At 36.7% G+C, this 21134-nt stretch overlaps 1 protein-coding gene and 1 long non-coding RNA gene across 2 annotated transcripts in view; both read right to left on the bottom strand.

The window, feature by feature from the left end:
- Positions 1-16616: 16616 nt before the first annotated feature.
- LOC107745094 (SET and MYND domain-containing protein 5-like) overlaps positions 16617-21134 on the bottom strand; it is a 12049-nt gene continuing 7531 nt past the window's right edge. The window contains exons 8-12 of the mRNA XM_016558923.1: positions 20909-20966; positions 20574-20630; positions 20299-20393; positions 19029-19099; positions 16617-17338 (exon numbers count right to left, since the gene is read on the bottom strand). Of these exons, the coding sequence (XP_016414409.1) occupies positions 17215-17338; positions 19029-19099; positions 20299-20393; positions 20574-20630; positions 20909-20966 (405 nt within the window). The 3' untranslated portion in view covers positions 16617-17214. The remainder of the gene's footprint in view (positions 17339-19028; positions 19100-20298; positions 20394-20573; positions 20631-20908; positions 20967-21134) is intronic.
- The window catches only part of LOC107745088 (uncharacterized), a 1699-nt gene continuing 1460 nt past the window's right edge, over positions 20896-21134 (bottom strand). The window contains exon 3 of the long non-coding RNA XR_001640566.1: positions 20896-20966. This is a non-coding gene — a long non-coding RNA (uncharacterized LOC107745088). The remainder of the gene's footprint in view (positions 20967-21134) is intronic.

The raw sequence follows: 21134 nt of genomic DNA, 5'->3' as shown, positions 1-21134 counted from the left end.
CGGTGGGCTTTGACCCCATTGACTTACCCATATAGAGAAAGAGAAAATTTTATATTGAGGGGATGATTCTTTTACGTAAGGAATAGTTCGTCCAATTTGTTGTTCTAAACCTGTATAAAACTGTATGTATTTTCAAGCTTCTAAAGGAATCACTTATAGGGCTATTGACAAAATTAGTGATGATATTGACCAAAAATTACATCTCGATGTATTCTGGATTTTTTTCCGGTAACAGTAATTAAGCAATATTTTGAGCTGAGTGTGTTTTGTGCTGGTACTTTGACTGGTTTAGACCTGTGATGGATAAATAAATATGACACTAAAACCGCCAGTAGGTGGCAGGCAGTCCCTGTGTTAATGAGTGATTCATTGAATCATTCGTTCAAACGATTCATTCAAAAATAGATTGCAAACACCAAGTGTTGAGCTGAGATGCACACATTTGATCCGGCTTTGATTGGAACTTTTGTCTTTGGCAAAATAGAAAACAGACAGTATTGTGTCTAAAATGTAACTCATTCAATATTAACTTCTTGTTTGTTGAACTGTTGTATAAAATGAATATCACATTTGCAATCGCTCTCACGCACTAATATTTAGGAAAATGGCTGTTGCTTCATCACGCAGTGAATGCTTTTGGACGCTCAAGACGTGCTGTTTTTGTTTGTTTTTTGCAAAGTGAGTGACATACTCGATACTGTCAACTTGCATATCGTTAAAACAATATTTATGATATTATCAGAGGCGATAAATATACCACACCGCTACGTCTTGTCAATGCATTGGTTGATCCAGTTCACACACACACACAAAAAAAAAAAAAATTCAATGATGAACTGGACTGCTCTAGTTATCAAATTAAATTCACTGGAGCGAAAGATTATCAGGGAATAATAATTGTAATTAGTACACTACCAGACAAAAGTTTTTTAACAGTAAAATTTGTGATGTGTTTTAAAGAAGTCTATTCTTCTCACCAAGGCTGCATTTATTTGATCAAAAATACAGTAAAAGCAGAAATATTGTGAAATATTTTTCTATTTCAAATAACTGCTTTCTATGTGAATATATTGTAAAATGTAATTTATTTCTGTGATCAAAGCTGTATTTTCAGCATCATTACTCCAGTCTTCAGTGTCATATCCTTCAAAAATCATTCTAATATGCTGATTTGCTGTTTTTATTATTTTTTATTATCAATATTTCAAACAGTTGAGTAAATTTCTTTCAGGATTATTTGATAAATAGAAAGATCCAAAGATCAGCATTTATCTGAAATAAAATGCTTTTGTAAGATTATACACTATGCCATTCAAAAGTCAGTAATTTTTTCAGGAAAGAAATTAATACTTTTATTTAGCAAGGATGCTTTAAATTGATCAGAAGTGAAGATAAAGACATTTATGATGTTACAAAAGCTTTTTATTTAAGATAAATACTGTTCTTCTGATCTTTCTATTCATCAAAGAAACCTGAAAAATTTCTACTCAGCTGTTTTCAACATAATAATAATAATAATAATAATTTTTTTTTGAGCAGCAAATCAGCATATTAGAATGATTTCTGAAGATCATGTGGCACTGAAGACTGGAGTAATGATGCTGAAAATACAGCTTTGATCACAGGAATAAATTAAATTTTACAATATATTCAAATAGAAAGCAGTTACTTTAAATAGTAAAAATATTTCAAAATGTAGCTGTTTTGCTGTACTTTGGATCAAATAAATGCAGGCCTGGTGAACAGAAGAGACTTCTTTAAAAAAAACATAAAAAATCTTACTGTTCAAAAACTTTTGGCTGCTAGTGTATGACTTCAGAATATAGTGGAGTTGTTGCATTGGCTATGTTTATGATGCTTTTTATGGTGTTTTGCAACCTTTTTTTTTTTTTTTTTTGAAGCTTGAAAGCTCCAGTCCCCATTCATTGCATCAATGCAAGGAAAATCAACTAGTACAATTCTTCAAAATTTCCCATTTTGTGTTGTGCAGAAAACAGAAAGTCACTCGTGGATTGGAAAAACATGAGGAGATGATGAGAGAATTTAAATTAGCTGGACTGTAGAACAACAGGCTTCTCTTTTTAGTGGCACAAAATCAAATCAGATGGGAAATTCAGAGCTTATTGATTCTTCCAGCCCTCCTATTAAATGCCTTTTCAAGAAAATCTGCGCATCTACATTTGTAAATGCACTCTGGAGGTCTCAGGGAATTACATTAATTGTTAATTTATTAATATAGCTGTGCTCATGAAATGCTCAATTAAACACGCAATCATGCAATGTTCAACATCCGCGCTGAAGAAATTACAGCAATTCAGATCTAACCCGTGCATTTGGGGCTGAAGCAATTTAAATTAGCTTGTATTTTGTTTTTCACTTTACTAACCGCGGCCAGTCATTTCTCCAAAGAGACGCCCGATGAATCGCGAACCCGGAAATCAAAAAAGCCGAACGGCATTGGTTTTTGATTGTTTTCAAACTGAAAAAGACGTGCCTTTTTAAAATGCATACCTGTAAATAAGAACTGAGAGCTACAAAGTAAGGATTTTCAGCAAATAATGACTCAAATTTTAAAATTTCAGTTTTATCCTCATGCAAAACTGTTGTATGGCTTCAGAAGACTTGTATTTATTTATTTATTTATTTATTTTTGGAGCCTGACAATCCTCAGTCCGCTTTTACCTTCAACGTATGTAAAAGAGCAGCATGGACATTCTGCTAAACGTCTCTTTTTGAGTTCCACAGAAGAAAGTCAGTCATGCATGTTTGGAACAACATGAGGGTGTAATGAAAATCACAAGTGACAGACGTACCTGAAGCAGCGTCGACCCCCAGTGTCAGCAGTACACGAAGGCCACACGTGCAATTTAAGGTTCTCAATCTCAAACGTCCATATGGCCCTCAAGTTGACCGTTTGGTTGGGGGAAAGTGACCTGCATGGAACCCATTTGTCCCTGAGGGGTCGTTCACTCGGCAGAAAGCAACCAGTCACTACAGCCTCAGTCAGGAGAACCTGCAGCTGCTTGTGAAGCACAGCCTGCAAAGCAAGGGGGGTTATTTTATATCTTCTCTCTGGGGAGAGAAGAAGCCGCTCACAAAGTGAAGGAAATGTCAGTGTCATTGGGGTCGCAGTAAAAAGCAGCATTTCCAACAGCCCTGAGCGACGAAACCCACAAAGTGTCCAAGAACTTCTGCCGAATTAAACAGAATCATCTGTCACTTAAGCTGCATTATCCAGTGTCACACTAAACAGGTTTATGTGAAATAAACGCTGGATGTTTCCTGAGGTATTTGCCTGTTCACGCAGCGCTGTGTGGGATTGCCTATGCGACTCTCTGTGACCACATACATCAGCTTTAATCGTGACTCCTGCTCGCGTCCTGAGAGATCTGAGCATCCCTAAAGATCGTGCAGTTGATTTTTGGAGACGTTTTGAATGGATGCGCAGGGAGAATTGATAAGTGTACATCTAAAATGTGAAGTCTGAACACAGATGCCCTGCTGTGCCAGACTGAGTCAGGCTTGGCAGATCTAACGTGTATAGGAACTCATCAAAGAGGAGATTTTGTTTTAGTGGGAGAATCAAAGGGTTATGGCTTTCATGATTATTTTCAGCGTTTCACTTTTCTGATGTGAAATATATAGGAAGAATTCAGGTATTGGGAAAATCCCTCTGAATATAATCCTTCTAGTAGAGCCTACTTATCATTAGGTGCAATGTATTTATTGTGTAAATACACAAAACTTTTTTTCTGCAGAAAGATTTGCATCTGTTACAGTAAGATTAATTTAAATTAAACTAAAATCCTGGTATGGTTTAGTGCAATTATAAAATATCATTAAGTAAATATATGCACTCTTACACGTGAGCAGCTCATGATCTGTCAGTGTTTGCAGCATCTCAAAGCAGCTCGGTTCATAGTAAATGCTGCTCCTCACAAACTCATCTCTGCTTCTTAAAGGCTCCCTGCAGTTTCCTGTCATCAATTGTAAGTTGCTTTGGATAAAGGCGTCTGCTAAAAGAATAAATGTGTTCACCATGTTCAGAATACAGACAGGAATAAAACTGTATAGTTTAGTGTATGTAAGTGCTGATAAAGTCTAGATTTCTGGCTCAGTGCAGGAGAAACAATTCATTTTGAGAATGCCATTTAAAGATATGCTGTATGATTGAAATCTACAGGCACAAATACATAATGGGTGGGTTGCACCAACAAGGATTAAATTAAGCAAAGTTTAGAGCTAATCAAGGATTTGTTGATCTGGGTTTTATTTTAAATCGAGTTGTGTTGCACCACTTAATTTTAAACACAGATTAACAAATCAGGGATTAGAATTCTAACCTGCGATTAAAACCTCCATCTACGATTAATTTTCTCCGCCATGATGGATTTGCCATTGCAATTAAACTTTAATTTAAATCTGAGTTTGAAGTTATGGAGCAACAGAATTAAAGTTAATCTATTTTAAATATAAAATAAATCCAGGATCAAAATTATGGTTTAAATGTAAACCTGTTTATTTTTTAAACAAGGTTTAAAGTATCTACAGGCACAAATACATAGTGTAATATAGGCTAAAGACACTTAAATGTGTATTTTGGATGTTTTCTTTTCACTAATCTGAAAGAATTCATTAAGAAATCTTAAAATTGACTAGTGCATTAAAAAACAATGGTTTTGCTTGTAGTGTCTCGCCTTAACTAATGACAGAATATTATAAAGTGTGAACCATAATTTTCACTGCGACTGTATTACATTTAATTAATTTACTTTCATTTTATGGAACAGGGTGAAAGACACTTTTCCAAGAATTTGCTTTAAAAATCAATTCAGTGAATTCCCATACTGTTGACGATTCTATTAAAATTCATATACTCATAAACTGAAACATCAGTTCTTATTTTATGAATTCTGCACTGTAAAAAAATCCAACTTTCGAAAAGTTTCACTAACCAATGTAAAAAAGTAGCCTGAACAAAGAATATTTAGTAGAAGTCAGTTACATTTTTTGTGTGAACCGAACAAAAATACTCTAAACGTGTCGCTAACAAAAGTTGTTTTGTTACCTTACTTAGATACTCAAGTATTTGTTCTCAACATATCCAAATGTTCTGAAAATCTGAACAAACAATTTTACATTTTGCATGCCATTGCAGCTTGAAAAATGTTGTTAATTATTATTAAAATATTATCATTGTTTTAAATTTTACTAATTTATGCTGCTGCTGTCACTGTCAGTTAGCTGTCATGTGGATCAGAGTTCATATTTTTACTGATTTAAAATGTGTTGATCCTCACCATGGTTGAGGTACTGTATATGTGCATCTCATTGTAACTTGTTTAATACATTATTAGCATAAATGTTTGCCTTTAGTTTTAAGAGGCAAATACTACCCATATTATAGAAGGCTTTGAAAATAAACATAAATCTAAAATAAAAAAAATTAAAATAGCAAACAAATAGCATTGAATACAAAAAAAAATTATCTTTGGTTGCTCTGACAGATCTTTTAACACTCAGTACACTGACTTTTATTTATTAGATGAACTAAAGTTTTTAAGTTGTCGGTTGCGAGTTAACTGAACAAGTTGAGTGCGATAGGTTGCCTTATTTTTTTTGAGTAAGATCAACTTTTTTTTTTTTTTTTTTTTCAGTGTGCCCAGCCTGAGGCTGACGTGGACACAGTTTACAAATCACACAAGTTCTTTACTCTGCAGTCAATATCAGGTCCAAACAGTACTCACAGTTATTGACTGCAGCGACTACTCCTAAAACACAGCTCTGGCTTTGTCCATAAACAGCTCCCACATCAATCAATCCCCAACATTAACCAGACCAACACATGTTTCACAGAGGAAGGCAGCTAATGAATGTGCCTTTAGGATGATGAAGCTTCTAAAAATATCTCAAACCTTTTCATTTATTAAAAAAATAAAAATTATAGTCCTTTATCGGGTGTGCTCTTCGTTTTTTTACCTCTATGTCACTGAGCACAATGCATCCTTAATTAAGGTGACTTTACAGGAAAGTGTCAGCACATTTGGTTGAAGTGAGCTCAGATCATATAAGAGTAATTAATCACCGGAACCAAGCACAGCATACAAAGACATCCATTTAAAAGAAAAATGCTGCTTTTGTATTATTATGTGGCTGGCCTTTAATCTCCTGCTTGTTTCCAAAGAGCTCTTTTCCCTTAATGAGATCAAACAGGCTCAGATATACATTCTATATATACTGCACTCAAAACATGACTTGCCATATAGACTAGAGGCCAGATTTACTAAAACAGGGCAAGTTAGCATGCGAGCACAATCCCACAAGGGCTGATGTGAGTGGAAATTTATTCTGGTCTACTGACAATGCGCACATTAAAGAACTCAAATGCAGCCGGATCATTTCCATAATGACCAGCGCAATCTACCGAGAGCAGTGCAGATTTACCTTAGTAAATTGTTATATTCTCCTCCCATAAATGTTGCATCTCAAAGGGAAACTACAAATGCATGTACAATGAGGTCAGCCACAAAAATGAATGTGTCCATGCCTTTTCAGTGCAAATTTTTCACTGCGGGCCTTTAGTAAATTCTGAAAGTGGTTTTTAATGCCAAAATAGGGTTTGCGCTGGTGCAAGCCATTAGTAAAAGTGGCCCCAAAAGTCAAATAATATTTATATTAATTAGTGAAAAACGACTCCAAATTATAACCAAAAAATGGCATGTAACAGATTTGGAGCATGTAAACAACCATCTAGCAACACTAATGCTAACATGTATTCAAAGCACCTTGGCATCATGATTAAACAATCTAAAGAACAATCTTTCTAATAAAAAGAAAATTAAACAATCTAGTTTACAAATATGACTTTCAGGATCAGAGGTGTGTAGTTAGCCTCAGATGAAGGGAGTGTTAAAGGAATAGTTCACCCAAAAATTAAAATTGCATTCCATCACTTTCTCCACCAATGGATGCTCTGCAGTGAATGGGTGCCGTCAAAATGAGAGTCCAAACAGCTGATAAAAACACCACAATAATCCACACCACTCCAGTTCATTGCATTATAAGACTGACAGACTGCAACGGTTTGAGTAAAAAATCTTCGTTTGTGTTCTACTGAAGAAACAAAGTCACCTACATCTTGGATGCCCTGGGGGTAAGCAGATAAACATCACATTTTCATTTTTGGGTGAACTATCCCTTTAATGTCTTTTGAAGCCAAAAGCTGCGTGTTTGTAATACCGCTTCCTCTAGTAAAAAAGACCATTCTCTGTTGTCCTCTCACATCAAAACCCAGCCACATATATGTTTAGAGCTGTTTTGGACCGTTTTCACTTGGTTTGATGTTTATCTGCTTACCCCCAGGGCATCCAAGATGTAGGTGACTTTGTTTCTTCAGTAGAACACAAACGAAGATTTTTAACTCAAACAGTTGCAGTCTGTCAGTCTTATAATGCAAGTGGATGGGAATCACGGTTTTGAGAGTCAAAAAACATACACAAACAAAACCAAATTAAACCCGAACGGTGCTTGATCAGTGCAGATTTCTCTCCTGATTCAGACCAGACCACTTTTTCTCCGGAGGAAGCGTTATTATGGACTCATATTTTATGAGTGATGCAATATTCCATTTCTCCAAATCTGATGAAGAAACAATCTACATCTGGGATGGTCTGAGGGTGAATACATTTAAAGAAAATTTATTTTTTGCTGAACTACTCCTTTAAGCTGAAAAAGTTGCTAACATCAGCTTATTGTTCGTCAGTCAAGAGTGACATCTACTGAACCGCTCATGCCATTTCCATCGGTTCATTCATGTCCTCTGAACAGAAATCAAAATCACAGAATCACAGAATTGTGTCGGAGCTCCATGTTCATTCTGCGGTGGGCCAAACATTTCTGAAATGATTGCTTCATGAATGACCTTTTGTGTGACATAAAACCCAGTAAATGCCTCGCCCGAGGACAAGAAGGGAGTTATATCTTATCTCTGTGGAATATCTCGCCGACCTACTAAATAGTCTCCCAGAATCAGTTAAACATAATTGTTCAGTGTTCCTCCTTTTACATCGGCCGACTTCAAAATGCCAAGCAGGAAAAAAAGATTTGCTTAATTTAACAAGGAACCTGTTGTAATGAATTAGAAACCCAGATAGGACGACGGACCACTGAATGACCAGCGCCTTTTCACACTCCATGAGTCTCGTTGGGACAGCTATGTGTGGATGAAATCATCTGTGCGGCACACTCAGGGTCTTCTGGAAAAACACGGCTTTATTTTGATTGTCTGGGATTCAAAATTGGATAGGGTTGGACAACTTCTGCAAATGTCAACATATTCCAAAGGTCTCAAGCCACTGTTGAGAGAACAGAATAATGAATGAGAGGCAAAGCAACAATCCATTTACTGTGCTAAAAAAAAAACTCCAAAACCCTCGCTGTGTACCAAAATGCTGCAAATGGAACACAGTTGCCTCCTAGCCTCCATGGGTCTCTATTCAGACGTAAAGAAAAAGAGAACAGTGTGATGCCTATATCCATTAGTCTGAATTTGCTTGAATTAATAAAACATTTTGTTCTAAAAAAAGCTGTGTACCTTCCGTGAACCGTGAAAGCGCTTGCGATCTCCCAGCTGGGACTTTTCTGACGAACGTCCACCATTGTAAGAACATTTCAGGAATGGTTTGTTGAACCTTCAAGAAAATTAAGCCATTCAGAACAAACGTGAAACAGCGTCTCAATCGTGAGACGTTCATGGCCCAATTCTGCGGCGCTAGACTCTTGTGTTTATGTCAGCGGAGTCTGGGTAGTTGTGCAAATGAGCTTTCCATCAGCTCCACGGGACATGAGCAGTCAGTCACTCTGCTTTACAATCTCCTTCCTGGGCTCATGGCTTTCACAGCGCTAACAGATTTGGACAGCTCGCTGCTGATGGTTTCCATGTGCTTCATACTTCATCTTGAGAAACGGTTCCGAGCAAAGCAGCTTGCTAATTAGTTTTTCATTGTGCAGCGTCTGCATAAACATGTGCATATGTAAAAACGCAACTACAGTAATGCTAAGTAAGCTCATCTCGCCAAGTGGTGGGACACAGAGGTTAAAGACACAGATGTCTCATCTTAAAGCAAAAACTATTAATGCTACTCAAAGGCTAATATTTTTGAGCTTGCAAGGCAGACTCTATCTATCTATCTATCTATACACACATATACACATATATATATATATATATGAACGTCTTTATTAAAGGCAGAGTAAGTGATTTTTCAAAAACACTTTAGAAAACTGATACGGGCCGAATCGCAAAACAAACTTGTAGCCAATCAGCAATAAGGGGCGTGTCTACTCGTGATGTGGAGGAGAGCGCGTTCAGTGCATGGGACGGACATTAGCCGAGCCGAGCGACAGAAAGATAGAGATGGCGGATAAAAAAACAAAAGAGGAAAACGTCTGCGGAACGATAAGGCAAGAAGTAGGACCCGTGTAAATATCGGATCAGCTTTCCAGCGCTGGAGAGAACTCAAGGAGCGGAGGCCTGCGATCGGACGCCGAGGTTGCTTTGTTTCTTCTCAATAGGTGAGTAACACCGTGTCTACAACAGCTAAAGTCTGCCTACACTGGACACGATCAAACGACCGTTGAAAACCATTTGAAATGTGTCAGCACGTCATAAATAGAACCCGGCAGCAGCTTTCTGTCGGGGATTTGTTGCGCCGAGCTGCTCACGTTCGTAGACACGGTATAACATTGGTTTTGCTTTGTTTCACAGAACCAATCGTTGCCTGGGTTGCGTACGTATATGTGGGGCAGAGCTATCAAAATAGGGGCAAGACCCTTTTGGGGTAGGGGCGTGTTTGTTTTGGTGATTTCAAATATCAACATTGGCTACCAGAAATCACTTACTCTGCCTTTAACTCTTCCACAAATTAAAACCTAATACAGAGCAGAATTAAATCAGAGCAGAATGTCAGAATGTCATAAAATCTTAAAGTCACTGCATTAAATGTTGCATGCACTGCTACATAATGAATATTTTCCTCAGTTTTTTCCCCCGCTGTTTTCTAATACAAATATCTAAACTTCCTTAAATCAAGACACATTTACGTGAGATGCAAAGTGAAGATATGCAGTTTGGCAAAACTGATCAAAGTTAAGTGAGTTTATGCTTAAAACAAGAACAAACATCTGAACGCTTGTTTTCCCTTTGAAGTTAAGTTGATTTGTCAATATACACTACCATTCAAAAGTTTGAGGTCAGTTCATTTTTTTTTCTTTTTCTTTTTTTAAAGAAGTTTTATTCAGCAAAAAGGGTGTACAATTGATCAAAAAAAATAAAAAATAAAAAAAGTGGTAGTAAAGAGCTATACTTCTATTTTGAATAAATGCTGCTCTTTTAACTTTTTATTCACCAAAGAATCCTGGAAAAAGTATCACAAGTTTCAAAAAAATATTAAGCATGCAGCAAAAATGTTTCCAACATGTTCCACGTTTCCACATAATAAATCAGCATATCAGAATGATTTCTGAAGGGCCATGTGACACTGAAGGCTGGAGTAATGATGCTGAAAATTCAACTTTACATCACAGGAATAAAATTATATCTTAATGTATATTAAAATTATTTTAAATTGTAATACTATTTCACAATATTACTGCGATTTCTATATTTTTGATTAAATAAATGCCTTGATGAGCATAAGAGACTTCTTTAAAAAAAAAACTTTTGAATGCATAAATATATCATCATTACTACTTTAACTAGTATATTAATGAAAATTACAAATATTGAGATACTGAGAACACAACATAAATCTAAATCTACTGAATCCATATTCTGGGGTTATGTGTAGAACAGACATAAATTTCATATTTCACAAAATTTGCACCTCCAGATTAAAACATTTTGACAAAGGTTTTAGGTGATATATTAAGAATGAAAAAAACATTGATTAAATGTTTGGCGGCGATGGCATCATCATAATATTTGTGTACTAAATAGTAATTACTCATCTTCCTTGAAATAAATTGTAATGTATTTCAAAATATATATCTATATCTATCTATCTATCTATCTATCTATATATATATATATATATATATATATATATATATATATGCTGAAGTCAATTCTTAAAACCAAAACACTATTAGAACAGCGAGATTTTCTAATTCAAAGAACTGCTTTCAAAGCAGCACAGCACTACTTTATAAATGCAAAAACTCATGGTGCCCACACAACTCATACTCCTTTACTCCTAATCCCTTGAGGACTGGACTCTATTTATGACACTGCTGATAAAGGACAAAGTTCTGCATATTTTTTTCCGTTGTTGTTGTTCAAGGAAATATGAGCACACGGATTTGTGTTAATGCACCGAAGTGTAACAAATGTGTGCAAATAAGAGCATGCAGCACGCAAGTTAATTACGCACTAAAAAGAGAGCACTCATTAGCATTATCCTGAAGTGTAAACGATGTATATTCATTAGTTACGGACTTTGCAAACATAGCTAAGTTCCCGGCTTGGGTCTGTTGGAAATGCAAAAGATTTGACTCGGTCGTTTTATTCATGTGACTAAAGTGTTATTTCAGTCATGAGTTGGAAATCCTTCTCACAATGTAAATTTGGTCCTTCTGCTCTAGGCTGCTTCCGAATAAAGACTTCTTTCTCTCTGTAGTCGTAATTGTCTTTCATTTGAGTGCTGCCCTCCTCCTCTACATCTACATCAGCCGGTGTCCACCAGGGATCCGTCCTCTGACCCTTCTCGTTCTGGAGCTCACCTTGTTGTGTGGCATTTCTCACAGTGGGCCATTCTGCGAGAGTATTTCAAAGCAGACTCGGACATGCCTGAGCTGTCGGGCCCCAGCTGGCTTTGTGCTGCCAGCTGCATCCAGTGGTTATTCCTCACAGGCACAACCCCAGGTGTCCTTCCTTTCTGCCCTGTAATTCCCGTCTCTTTCATCCTCGCAGGATGTCCAACTTGTATTATGGGCTCATTCAATAAAACAACGTCCAGAGGAGCAGAGGCAGATACGGGTTCAACACAGACACACAAACAGATTGTTTGCAGATGCAGCCGGCTTTCACAGTCTGCAAAAATTTTTCAGCGCTATCTGGCTCCACAGAGAGATGAAGCACATACAAACCATCTCAAATCTTCCCAAATAGGGATTAATTGCTAATTAAAAGGAAAAATAAAATAAACCTATTCATGTGCTAAGGGAAATGTGCTGCAAAAATAACCACTGGTCCATTAATAGAAACGTAATTTGATTTCACAGCAAGATTCACTGGATTTTTATGGTAAACTAACCACAGCGCAAAACACACCATCACAGTTTGCTAATGTGGTCGGAGTATTTTTAGCACATAACTAATTGCTATGCTGTTTTGATTGTTAGCATGTTGCTGTGTGTTTACTAATCTGTTATAAGTGTTTTTAAGATGTTATTAGGCCTATATGATTGCTAAAATGTTCTGAGGATTATGAAATGCCTGCTATTATGTTCTGATTGTTAAACATGTTGTTATGTGTTTGCTAATGTGCTATAAGTGATTTAGGATTATTTGATTATATGATTTCTAAGATATTCTGAATGTTAGCATTTAGCTGCACCATTGCTAATATGTTCAAAGCATTTTCATCAGATTACTGCATGTTTGCCAAGTCGTTCTGAGTGTTTTAGCATCTTTCTACGCGGTTTTTAAGGTGTTTAAAGTGTTTTTATCAGATTACAGCATGTTTGCTAAGGTGTTCTGAGCGTTTTAGCATCTTTCTAGGTTGCTAAATTGTTCAAAGCTTTTTCATCAGATTACTGCATGTTTGCAAAGGTGATAGATATTCTGTATTTAAATCTGATATTCTGGTATGTGAATGTTTTTTCAGCCATTTTTCATTTTACGTTTTTTTATTTTCTCAGCCATTTTACTGTCCATCCGGTGTAAATCATAAGTCAGAATGCATAATTCATAAATGTAATAGCACCCTTCTCCTCAAAAAAAATGCCCGATTTGTATAATTCATGTGCGAAACACAAATGCGTCGAGTTACACGCCAAAGTTCACTAAAGTTAGGGGCTTGTTCAAATCCAAGTATGAGCCGCAGTAATAGAGATGCCTTCCTCATAGCAAGCGCCATTAAAACACAGCAACAGTTTATTTGCGATCTTCAAAGCCAGAAGACTCCCTATCTGTCATTATGTTTAGTTTTGCTCGGAGAACATTCCCGTTTCTGCTTTATTTAGAGTCTGCTCCACTAAATGTTTAATTATTTTGGCAGATGTGTCTGATGAGGAAGACACATAGAAATTGTCAATAACATCATCCGTGAAGAGAAGAGAGCAAGAAGTGTGAGAGCTGCGAGATTAATTTCATAAACAGAGGATGAGAGTATTAAAAACTGGAGGATTATGACAAGAGGTATAAAATGGGATTGCCAGGATTTTCATACTTTCTGCAACATGGCAGATCGTCCTCACTCTACATCAAACAGAGAATTGTGGGGCAAAATTCATCAGCTTGGCAACTAGGACGGCAGCGCTTACTCACGACAGATCTACCATCAGTGAGATTAGCAAAGCACTTCAGACTGCTGCACAACTGTGATGACAAACAGCAGGTGAATTGGCCGCGGGAAATCAGACATGATTGGATAATGGCAAAGCCAATGCTACCTGATTTCACCTAATCACACACAAGTCTTTACCAGCAGATGACGCCACTCGGCTACTTTAACTCTTTCGCCGACATTGACGGAATTTTTCACAGTTTTAGGCCTCGTGCATCAAAGAAAAAGTGCGCAGATATCTTTAGAATTTTGTCTTTGAACTTCCCTTTTTTGGGGGGTAGCTCTATAGCATGTTGACGAGTTATTAGCTGGGGAAGTGGATTTATTTACTGTAGAGTTAACTAAAGTTATAATGTTTGAAGCGGATGTCATAACAAATGTCAGTAGACCTGTACGTTTTAAAACGAGCAGTTCATGCAAAAATGGCATAGGTATGATTTTGACATTGGTGTGGACAACTGATCAAAATTATTGCTAGGGACAATTTAGTAGCTGCTGGATATTGGTAGGGACATGTCATAGCATCTCTACTAAATTATATGCCTGTGAATGATAATTACAAAATATGATCATATTTCCATAAGGGTGTTACATTTGATCAATAAATGAATGTCAGCCATTTGTAAAGACCAAAGAGAGGGCGTGGCCATAGTGAAACATCCAATCATTTGGTATCTCTGGAAAGCCCTGAATGTGCGCTGTACAGGACATCCAGATTTAAAACTGTGACATGTAACGTCTCAGAGAAATCGCTAAAACATAATGCCCTCTACAGTGGACAAAACTCCATAGCTGGTAGTCAGGAGGATATGACTTTCTTCTTTCAGACGAATCCAATCGGAGGTACATTAAAAATTGTCCTGGCTATTCCAAGCGTTATTATTGTAGTAGGTGGGTGTTTCTCTTTAAAAGTCCAAAACACGTTAAATAAAGCATGCGCATCCATAATAAAACGTGCCTCACATGGCTCTGGGGCATGAATAAAGGCCTCCTGTAGCGATTCCATGCGTTTTTGTAAGAAAAATATCCATATTTCAAACGTAATAAACACTTTAACATTTTTAATTTTTTTGTTTTGTTTGTTTGTTTGTTTAAGAGGCTCTGCTCTCTCTCTTTTGTTAATATTGCATGTTCACATATTCACACAACAAAATATTCTGGGGGCCATGAAGTGGGGAAAGAGTTAAAGTCAACATGAAGCGGCGTTCGCATTTGACTTTCAAAACGTGCTGTATTTCCAAGCGAAACCGAATATTCGACAAGAGGCTTGATTTTATCCATCAAGAATTGATTGGATCGTGAGCAGTGGGCGTTAGATATCAGAAAGGAGCCAGACGTGGATGTGAGTTTATGAGTTTGATTCGGTCCAGCTCTGTGTCCCACTCACTTCATCTGTTGCTGCAAACTCCAGCCTACACACTGACCGCTGCCTGCATCATCCCAGCTATTTAGGACGGATTTCAAAGACTGCAAACGACAGCCAGCTAGAGCCTATATGAGCCAGACCACGTCACTGACTGCCTTCACCGTTCCAGTCGTTTAGGATGGATTTCAAAAGGCTATACATCAATGCAGCACTGCCAACTGCAGCCTACTGTATATCAGCCAGACGCTGCGCTGAACTCCCTGCATCACTCTAACAGCACCGAATCATTTATTCATTGAATACGTGGCTATTATTACATATACTAGGCTATGCGTGATTTTGCTTAAATGCTATAAGTCAAAAGTTTGAAATAATTAAGTTATTTAATGTTTTTGGAATAAATCTCTCATGCTTACCAAGGTTGCATTTATTACAGTAAAAACAGGAATATTGTGAAATATTATTGCAATTTATTTGTTTTCTATGTGAATAGGCCCATATTTTAAAATTGCAATTTATTGCTGTGATCAAAGTTGTATTTTCAGCATCATTACTTCAGTCTTCTTTATAAAAGTTAAGAGTCAGCCACACCTACCTAAAACGGCTCGTTCTAACACGCCCCCACATACCTACGTCACTATTTGGGCGGCGTTATGCAACTCTTCCCAGATAGTGACGTAGGTATGTGGGGTGTGTTAGAACGAGCCGTTTTAGGTAGGCGTGGTTGACTCTTAACTTTTATAAAGAATATCTCTTTGGATTTGAGACTTTAGTCTTTGCAACTTTACAGATCTTCTTTATGCACCAAGAGCTTGTAACACTCCAAAGAGAAAGGAAAAATTGAAATCGCATCATATGACCCCTTTAATATTTTTGTGGAAACCATGATACATGATTCGTGATTCTTTGATGAATAGAAAGTTCAAAAGAGCATTTATTTGAAACAAAAATATTTTGTAACATTAAAAAGCCTTTACTATCACTTTTGATCAATTTAATGCATCATTGCATAAAATAATAATAACTATTATTATTATTATTTTTTAAATATTACTTACCCCAAACTTTTAAATACTAGAGTATCACTGTTTCCACAAAAATATGAAGCAGCACAACTGTTTTCAACCTTGATAATAATCAGAAATGTTTCTTGCTTTGATCACCGGGTTAAAAAAAAAGAGAGAGAGAGATTTTAAACACTATTCAAAGAGAGAATAGTGAGAATTTTTTAATTGTAATAATATATAACTGTTTTTAATAATAATATATTACTGTTTTTACTGTATTTTGATCAAATGAGCAGAAGAGACTCAAAAAAATAGTAGTGTATGTTTATTTAATTAAGTATATATGATAAATGAGTCTCATCTCAAGGTTTTTCCCTTCACTACCTAAACAACTTTTTTTTTTTTTTCTCTGACAACTGTCTCTTATGGTTCTCTCACTGGTTTAAGACATTTTATTTAAAGCTGTTTTGAGACATTATGGATTGTGAAAAGTGCTACACAAATAGAAACCACCGATGCACACTTTTTGAAATCGTGTTATTCTCGCTATTGCATATAACTACTGTTATTATTGCCATAACCTAACTACTGCCAAGATTTCAGAAAGACTACAGCAATAGCCTAAATCAATGTCTAACTATTTATTTGGATATAAATTGATTTATTTTTTCTCTGCCCGTGTGACCCAAGTGACGTCAGCTGAAAAGAAAAATCGTTTGAAAGGTGGATCAAATCTTTGCATACATAAGATTATAAAGAGAAGTTATGTGTATAGAATAAGTAAACAGGGTCAGTTTTGATTTCTGGTTGATTTACAGTCACTTTAAAGTAACATGAACACTTCTCTTGATCCGCTGACTGTACAGTTTCTCCAGTTCATGTTCAATTCATGTTCTTTTGAAAGGTTATTGTATAATATAACCCATTAAGTGCACAAACAGATCATGTTTTATGCTTGGTCACAGTTTTTGTTTGGAGCTACTTGCTTTATCGAGCACATCATGGGGTCAAAACCAAAAAATGTTTAACCGATCCTGCACATGAAACCAGTGTCCTCTTGCATCCTATGCATGGTAGAAATCATGACAAAAAAGCACATGATAAAAACAGCGCACTTATATTTTGCATAGGCTTTGATATTAGGGTTATAACAGCCAGACTGTAAGTGTGATGTTGGTTTCTCAGCTGCTGCAGATATTAGGCCCAGTGACGGGGTCAGGATCACATCGGAAAGGTCCACAGACAAACAGGTCTGAGCCGAGAAACCGGAGTGAAATCACACATCGGTCATTTCATCCTCCGTTTCGCCTTCAGCTCCCTCCTCATCCTCGGATGTCATATCTGCATCATCCATCTGGGACATGCACTTCTGACAGGAACAGACGAATAAGTAATTCTCCCTGAAAATGAGAGGGAAGAAATGATGTGGTTTATCATTTAAAAAGCCTAAATTCAGACACAAATCACTATTCTGTCAAATATTGTCCTATCCTAACAAACCATACATCAACGGAAAGCTTATTTATTCATCTTTCAGATGATGCATACATCTCAATTTCATAAAACTGACCCACATGACTGGTTTTGTGCTCCAGGGTCACATATGTTCAGTCAAACACACAAAAAAATGAAAGTGAGAACTGCTACGCTGCTCTTTTTTTCCCCCAAGTCTTCTGAACTCATACAACAGTTTTGTGAAAGGAAAACTAGACGAGTAATAAGTAGTTACTGTCCCTCTCTGTCTAAATGCTTCAATGGTTGTTCTTAAAAAATTGTAGTTAGTAACGTAATCCATTACATTACACATTTTAGGTAATATAATTAGATTACTATTTGATTACTTCTGACCTACCTCATTAATCACACTGATTTAAATAGGATAAGCAATACTTTATTGATATAAAAATACATAGAGAATGAAAATATTCCATTCATTGTTATTAACAACATGAAGTGCATTAAACATTACTGTAAAGATTCTTCAAAAATAAAATAAACAAACAAACAGTGCCGGGTAGATCACTTGTATATTGTAATCTGTTACTGATTCCAAATTACATTAAAAAAAATTGTAGTTAGTAACGTAATCCATTACATTACACATTTTAGGTAATATAATTAGATTACTATTTGATTACTTCTGACCTACCTCATTAATCACACTGATTTAAATAGGATAAGCAATACCTTATTGATATAAAAATACATAGAGAATGAAAATATTCCATTCATTGTTATTCACAACATGAAGTGCATTAAACATTACATTACGTCAAAGTCTCCCAATCTGGGGTTCATGAAGAAACGAGTTTAATGAAAAGCTAATGGTTAATTAAATCATAAACATTGTAAAATTTAAATAAGTCATTTTAAAACAACAACAATCAAAATAAAGAACTTACTAAAAAAGATTAAATATTTCATGTCATTATGTGACCATTAACCGGAGTCAGAGAAATGTGAACATGTAAATGTGTTAAATAATTAACGTGTTGCCTTCAAATCTCAGGGGGACTTGTTTGAGTACGAGTATTTTAAAGTGTATATATAGAGTATATAATCAAATTAAAAGTACTTAATTTTTTGGAATCTGATTATGTAATCCAGATTACATGTAATCATTTACTACTCAGCACTGTAAGTAAATAAATAAAACTTAAAAACATCCCAATAAAAGGGTTTGGATGCTGAATATTAAAAAAAAAGAAAAAAAAAGAATCTTTCAGACTCAAGTGTTCGGTCCATTAGGGCTTCCGATCTACTCTTATTCTCTAACAAGTGAAGATAAACAATATCCATCAGATCCAAGGGGGGTCCGTCTCTGATCTCGACTTTTCAAGGTGAAGTCAGGCTTTACAGAGGAATAAAGTGAATATAGATTAAGTGGGGTTTCCGAGCAAACCCTCATTGGTCATCATAGCTGCTGCGATTGACAGGTAAGTGATCAATAGCAGAGCAGGGGCCCAGCAGCAAGCCAGCGGAGGGCCCCTGTGGTTATCCAGGCCCAGAGCTGCTGCCAGGGGACGAGGCCATTGATCCTCTCAGGAGGTAGACTCAGCTCTGCTTAAACAAGGGATTGCATTGGTTTACCTCAAGATCTTGTGCCGGCTATGACGACTCCGGTCTCGCTGGCAGCAGTCCAGGTAGCTGATACAGATCTCCTGCAGAGAGGAGGAGAGAAATACATGGGACAATCAGCATTGAAGCAGTTATATGATGAATTGGGGGAATTAAGTTATACAGAAATAATCAGAAAAGGCTTTCCAACGGTTTTCCGTTTTATAAATTGGCCAGAATCGTGAAAGCAATCTGTGGGTCTGACAGCCTTCGTAATGTTTGTCAGTGGTCTTACTGATTTCCAACGCAAAGTATAACATTTTTCTCAGTAAAGTCAGTAAACATTTCATTTTTCCAAATGCTCGCTAACTAGTTCGGTCACTAGCAGACCACAGTTGAAATCATTATTCATACTATTCATTTATTCCTGTCCTTTCTGACAGACCTTCACACACAATCACTGAAAGAAGTCCCTTATGCATTTAAAAATACAGTAAAAACTGTAAAATTGTGAAATATTACTACAATTCAAAATTTCTAAGTGAATATCTTAAACTGTAATTTATTTCTGTGATGCGCAGCTGAATTTTCAGCATCATGACTCCAGTCTTCAGTGTCACATGATCTTCAGAAATCATTCTAATATACTGATTTGCTGCTCAAGAAACATTTCTGATTATTATCAATGTTGAAAACAGTTGTGCAGCTTCATATCTTTGTGAAAAACGTGATACATTTAATTTTTCGGAATTCTCTGATGAATAGGAAGTTCAAAAGAACAGCGTTTATTTGAAACCGAAATCTTTTGTAACGTTATAAATGCCTTTAATGATCACTTTAATGCATTCTCACTAAATAAAAGTATTACTTCCTTGAACTTTTGAATGGTGTATCTGCATTTGTGCCCAACTGAAAAGGCTTTCTCAATTCAGTTCTCATTAACACACAACTCTGCAAAACATAATAGTAAATGGTCACTATGCAACAAATCTGGCATTAGATAACCTTACAAAAATGCATTACGCTCTCTTTGTTGTGAATTCGGAGCTGAAAGCGATTACGAATTCCCGATAAGCTGTCATCCACTGGCTAATATGATTCAGATAAACAAACCTATGAAATAAGTCTGTGTGATGTGAACAGCAGGCAGATGCAGGCCTTTTCAATCTATCTGACAAGCTGCCAAAACTGCTCCCATCTTCAGCCTCTAGACTGTAATTCCTACCGACAATGAAACACTCAAGGCTTTCGAAGGCATTACGAGCCTCTGCTTAGCATCTATTATCCAACATGCTCGTCTGACCTCTCCGGGGCTGATGTCGCTGAGGGCGCCGAGGTGGAGGAGGAAGTTGTTGTCGGGGAAAGACGCCTCTGCGTTGGGAACGCAGCTGTGGTTACCTGTGCAACACAGGAAACCCTCATAAATCTTCACGTCTGCTTTTGTGGAGCACGAAGACAGGCCTCATTTGTTAAGCTGACCTGATTTCCGCGACTCAAAGTCAACTTGCATGTAAAAATGAAAACATCACAGCTGTGCAAACTGAAAGACGTGCCAATACGCATGAAGACGGTTCTCACAAGAGCTTTGCAGCAGGAAAAGACCGGAGCCCTCGCAGTTGAGGAAATCGCCGGTTTCTGCAAAAGAAAAAAAATGATCTATGAACGCCTTTCGTCGCTGGGATTTATTTCACACTTTTGCACAAAACAATCATATTTTACACAGATCGAAGGCCGTCTAAGTGGTAAAATGTGTGTCTCTGTCTCAGCCGTGCTCGAGGAGCCAGATGTCAAACGCAGGGATGGATTCAAACACACATCAGATCAGATCAGAGGAGTATTATTCCACTGCACACTCGTCTATGGTAAAATAAAGTGATTGCTTGCACTGAGCGGATATTACCTGGTGCCAATACCCTGACCATTGGTCCCAACAAGGGAAAATAAAGAGCGAAAACCGTCTGGGGTGAACCACTATAACAAAGAACAGACTCGTTTTACATTTAATCATTTAGCAGACGCTTTTATCCAAAGCAATCAGACCAACAAGAGAGTAACAATATGTGACCCTGGACCACAAAACCAGTCGTAAGGGTCAATTTTATGAAATTGAGATGTATACATCATCTGAAAGCTGAATAA

The sequence above is a fragment of the Sinocyclocheilus rhinocerous genome, unplaced genomic scaffold (genome assembly GCF_001515625.1).
Source record: "Sinocyclocheilus rhinocerous isolate Xijiao unplaced genomic scaffold, SAMN03320098_v1.1 scaffold17, whole genome shotgun sequence".
Taxonomy (NCBI): domain Eukaryota; kingdom Metazoa; phylum Chordata; class Actinopteri; order Cypriniformes; family Cyprinidae; genus Sinocyclocheilus; species Sinocyclocheilus rhinocerous.
This window is presented reverse-complemented; position numbering and strand designations above follow the sequence as displayed.